This window comes from Herpailurus yagouaroundi, unplaced genomic scaffold (genome assembly GCF_014898765.1).
Source record: "Herpailurus yagouaroundi ecotype Mexico unplaced genomic scaffold, PumYag 77, whole genome shotgun sequence".
Taxonomy (NCBI): Eukaryota; Metazoa; Chordata; class Mammalia; order Carnivora; family Felidae; genus Herpailurus; species Herpailurus yagouaroundi.
Genome location: NW_024412388.1, coordinates 143,275 through 148,558, shown reverse-complemented (window position 1 = coordinate 148,558; position 5,284 = coordinate 143,275). Strand labels below are relative to the sequence as shown.

Below are 5,284 nucleotides of genomic sequence, written 5' to 3'. Positions count from 1 at the left end.
CCCCGCGCCCAGCCCAGCTCCCCAGCCTGCGCGGGTCCCCTACCCTCCCGGCGCCCAGCGTCCCGCGCCGGCCGCGAACAAAGCGTCGGGACAGCGACGCCGGGCGGAGGCCGGGCTAGTGGGAGGGCGGGGGTCGGACTGGGTCGGGCCAAGGTGGGTGGTGCGACTTGCCAGGGCGGAGGGCGGAGGGCGGAGGGCGGACGGGACTGGGGGGTGGTGGTGGGCGGGCCCGGGAGGTGCTCGCTCTTCTGCGGCGCACCCCCGTGGACGCCCCTCCCCCTCCTGCGCGGGCGTCTCTCCCCCACCCCCACCCCCGCCCAGGAAATGCGGCTGCAATCGGGTTAATGCATAATCTGGAGGCGACGTGACGGGACTTCCAAGGGGCTCCGGGCTGCGCCGGGGCCAGAGCTGCGGGAGCTCCTTGGCCGCGGGAAGGGGCTGCCAGGTCCTGGGGCCCCGCCGCCCCTCGGACCCTGCAGGGCTGCGCCCCTCCCCTGGCGGGAAGAGCTCGATGGCACACCACAACCCCTCTCGGGAGCTGGGGACAGAAACTCGCCCGGGTCCGGGACCCCCAGCAGGTTCGGGCGAGGAGGCGGCCCCAGCAGGCCGCGCCCCCGGCCGGCTAGGACCAATGTGGACCGCTGGCTGTGGTGATTGGTCAGAATGGAGCGCAGACCCGCCCACCGCCCGGTCCCGGGTCGGCCCCGGCTTGGCTGCAGAGCGGAGGGCTCCCTCTGTCGTGCAGCCGCGACTGTGTCGGCTCAGCAGGGGACAGCCGGCCACGCCCCCTCCTCAGCCCCGCGGTGGGCCCTTCTCCAGCCAGCCTGTCTAGGTACATGGGATCAACTGAGATCCAGAGAGTACAATTTGGAGCCTAGCTTAGCTGAAGATCGAGGGGGAGGGGGAGGAGACCCCTTCTGTCCGTCCAGGGCTGAATCTGTGGCACACCTCCTCACCCCAAGCCATCCACAGATCTCTGAGCCAGAAGCAATGCAGGAAGTAGCCCCTCTGGGAGAAGGTACCTTACCTCCCCGACCCTGGTGGGAGGGGTTCAGGGAAGGAGGATGGCCCCAAGGATGTATGCTCACACCTGCTAATTTGTAGTATGACAAAGAAGTGAGGGTGGGGACCCAGGAAATGAACCTGGAACCAAGAGAGCACCCCTCCCACATACATACACACAGCTGCCTGTCTACACATATTGGTCACAGATGAGCAAGATCTAGAAGTCTCTCAGCCCAGATAGAGACCGCCTCCTCCCCCCCCGGCCCCCCCCCCCCCCCGACCAGAAAGGGGCTTCTGGGTCTCCAGCCAAATTACTCTGAACAGACTGAAGGCTGAGGTCTGAGTCCCCAGAGTCGTGGACTTTAGCCCAGAGAAGCGTATGGCTATGTTCTGTGTCTCTCCCCCCAACCCCATCTTGCCTGTGTCCAAAGCTGACTCAGTCCAGCTCCCGTGGAATTCCTGGGAAATTGGTATAGAGAGAAACAGTCTACGTGGAAGCAGGTGTAGTTTGTGTCAAATTAGGTGCGTGCCCGCCATCTGAGACAAGCTCTTCCACATTGGACTGAAGGAATCGCCCATTCCAGGGGGGCCCCTCACCTGCTGGCCATGGTCTCTCCATTAAGGTGTATTTGTTGGAGAATAGTCTCCATTCAGCAGCTTGCCAGATGGTGATGTGTGTGTTCAAGGCCCTGCCCACACCCCTCCCTGGACCAGTGCAGGCCGGACAGGGCAGGCCGATGGGTTCTGGAGGGCCATGAGTGCCAGTGGAGGAGCCTGCCTCACAACCCAGCCAGGCAGGCCCTAGGGCCTCACCCTCCGAGCACTTCCAGGGGTGCTGGTCCTAGTAAGAACCTGACCACACCTTTCCCTCCCTGTACTGTCTGCTGACCCAGATGTGGGGGATGGGAATCAGTTATGCAGGGGCCGACTGAGGCTCAGCCTGGAGGTAGGGGTGCGCGCCAACAGATATGTCTCTTCTTTCTCTAGAATTTAATTTCTCAAAGGTGAGGGGACATCTTCAGTTTCTCCGAGGAGTGGCTGGGAGTGGGTCACTATTTTGATCTCATTAGACTTGTGCCTTCACTTACTTGGCAAATGCAGCCTAGTGACCACCCGGTGACCCTGCGTCTCCTTATCCCACTTCCTCCTCTGCCCCTCCCCCAGCCTCATCAGTAGGGGTGCAGAAGCGAGGGGTGCTGGGGGAAGGAGGAGGGCAGAGACGGAAGGAGACGTTTAATTTTGCGTCAACTTTTATTACCCACACTTGGTCAGGGACTTGGGTGGGCAGCCCTCCGCGCTGCTGTCCTGGTCCTGCCTCACCCACCCCGCAGGCGCAAATTCATGATCAGAGTGCACTGGGGTGTGAGTTCATACTCCCCAAGCCGGTGCTGGTCCTCCATGGGCTTCCCCTCGAAGGTCAGCCAGAACAGGTCGGCCTGCACATGCTCCTGCTGGCATATCTGCTGCTTGAGCTCAGCCACCATCTGCGTCAGCCGGACCTCGTAGGCAATGGTGCGACCCTTGTGGTTCCTCACCAGGATGCTCAGGGGGTCCTTGCAGCTCTGCACCACCAGCAGGACCGTGCTGCCGGGGCTCAGGCCCTGGCTGAGGAGGGGAACCCCATCGCGCAGCACCGTGCCGGCGGGGTGGGTGGCCAGTCTCTGCTGGAATGCGGGCACGCCAGTTTTCTGGGCGATCTGCTGCTTCAGCTCCGACGCCAGCATGTTGTCTCTCAGGGGCACCAGGAACTCCTCACCCCCCAGCATTTTCACCTTCAGGTCCCCGCCCTGTGGACATCACACAGACTTACAGACCCTGGCATCAGTCCTGGAGCCACTGCGTGCATGGCATTGGCCACAGGGCAAGCTCCTAGGGGCTGGGGATGCTGCTCTCCTCCCCACCCACCACGAAAGGGACCCCAGGTGCTGGAGGCGAGCAAGGAGCATTTCCAGAAGAAAGGCAGCCACACGCAGCTGTCACCTCACCTCCCTTAACCCACGAAGATGCCCCTCTGTGCCAATGCCCAGGGATCTCAGGGTTAAACACGGGGCAAAACACACTTTCCAAGACCCAGGCCCTGGCGTCAGAAGGAGCTCTGTCCACCACCCCGCACGATTAGGGACCTGAGGGAGCTCTGAGCACCTCCACTTGCCTGGCACACAGTGAGTGCTCCACCCCTGGGAGACCCCAGCGATGAAATGGGAAAATCGACTGGTACAGAGCCCCCCTGCCCCCACCCGGCAAACCCCCCTCACCATGGCTGTAGGCTCTGGCACCAGGTCCTTCACAGTTCACAGACGAGGAGGCTGCCTCTCAGCTTCCAGCTCCCCTGCGGCTCAGCCCTTTTATGAACCTGAGCTGTGCACGTCAGGGGGCAGTGTCGGGAAGAGAGCCTCACCAGTGGCTGAACTCAGCTTCAGTTTCAGTTTCCTTTTCCCAAGGTGTGCCCCGTGAGTGACAGAAACAAAACAGAATGACAAGGGTAAAAGCCGGGACTATCCACTTGCCCCAGCACTCAGGACCCTGCCCCTGTGTGCATTCAGAAACCCCCTAAATGCCCATCACTTCAGGTCCTTTACAAGATGCACAGAAGTCACAATAACATGAGCTAACGATTGGAACTTTCACTTTCCATTTACCAGTTTGCAAAATTAGTAAGTATGGAACACATTGCCACAAGTGATTCAGAAATAACAAAAGAGTGGCAATCCAAACTACCCAGAGATAATCACTATTGGTTTAGGACAATATTTCTTCAGATAGTTCTTTTTTTTTTTTTTTTTTTAATGAAAGAGATGTATCTCTTATTTTCCATAAAAATGAACTAATGGTCACTATCCAGAAGGTGAAAAGATTGTTCTCAAAATGGAAGAAAATGTTTGGAAATCATATGTCAGATAAGGGTCTAGTGTCCATAATATATAACGAATTCTTATAACTCAACCATAAAAAGATAAGCAGCTCAATTAAAAATTGGACAAATGTTTGAATAGATATTTCTCTGTAGAATATATAAATGGCCAAAACCACATGAAAAGCTGCTCAACTTCATTAGCCATTAGGGAAAAGCCATTAGGGAGATTCAAATCAAAATCACAATGAGATGTTATGTCATACCCATTATTATAGCATAACTATAATAATAATAATAATAATAATAATAATAATAATAATAATATATTAGTATAACAATAATAATTCAAAAAGAACAATAGGAAATGTTGAGGAGCATGTAGAGAAATTGGAACCCTCATATTATTGCTGATGGAATATAAGATGGCCCGGCCAATGTGGAAAACAGTGTAGTCACTCCTCAAAAAGTTGAACAGGATTTTCATATGACCCAGCAATTCCATTCCTAGGTATATGCCCCAAAGAATTGAACACAGGTGTTCAGACAAATACTTGTAACCAAATGTTCATGGCACCACTATTTACAATAGACAAAAGGTAGAAACTGTGGGAACAACCAAATCCATCAACAGCTGGATGCAGAAACAAAATATGATACACCCTTACAATAGAATGTTACTGAACCATAAAAAGGAATAAAATACTGATAACTGCTACAACATGGATGAACCTTGAAAACATTATGCTAAGTGAAAGAAGACAGATACAAAAGGCCACATATTATATGATTCTACTTATATGAAATACCCACAATAAGCAAATCCATAGGGCCCAGTAGAGATTTCCAGGCATTGGATGAGAGCAGGAATAGGGAGTGATTGCTTTATGGATATGAGGCCTCCTTTGGGGGTGATAAAATGTTTTGGAACTAGGTAGAGGTAATGGTTGCACAACGTTGTAAATATACTGACACTAAATTATACACTTTAAAATGGATAAATTTTTGTTACGTGAATTTCACCTCAGAAAAACAAAGCTAAAAACACACATTGGGGCACTTGGGTGGCTCAGTCTGTTAAGCTTCCCACTCGGCTCCGGTCATGATCTCAGGGTTTGTGAGTTCGAGCACTTCGTCAGGCTCTGTGCTGACAGGCTCTCTGCCCCTCCCCCGCTCACGCTGTGTCTCACTCTGTTTCTCAAAAATAAATAAATGTAAAAAAAAAAAAAAAAAGAAATCATAAGATATCAATACCATGTTTAATAATGGTCATTTGGGGGAGATGGGGGAGATTTTCACATTCTGTATTCTTTATCTCAATAAACATTTGTGGTTTTCTTTTTACAATACCAATATTACTTATGCAAGGAATGGGTCAAGATATAAACTTAAAATAATAAAAAGAAGAAAAATTAAACCCCTCTGGTT

At 53.1% G+C, this 5,284-nt stretch overlaps 1 protein-coding gene across 1 annotated transcript; it reads right to left on the bottom strand.

Moving 5' to 3' along the window:
- Window positions 1-2,237: 2,237 nt before the first annotated feature.
- ISG15 (ISG15 ubiquitin like modifier) lies at window positions 2,238-3,386 on the bottom strand. The gene is made up of 2 exons (XM_040457880.1): window positions 3,261-3,386; window positions 2,238-2,792 (listed from the first exon to the last, which is right to left on the bottom strand). The coding sequence occupies exons 1-2, from the start codon at window positions 3,261-3,263 to the stop codon at window positions 2,322-2,324; spliced, it is 474 nt and encodes a 157-aa protein (XP_040313814.1). The 5' UTR covers window positions 3,264-3,386; the 3' UTR covers window positions 2,238-2,321.
- Window positions 3,387-5,284: the final 1,898 nt, after the last annotated feature.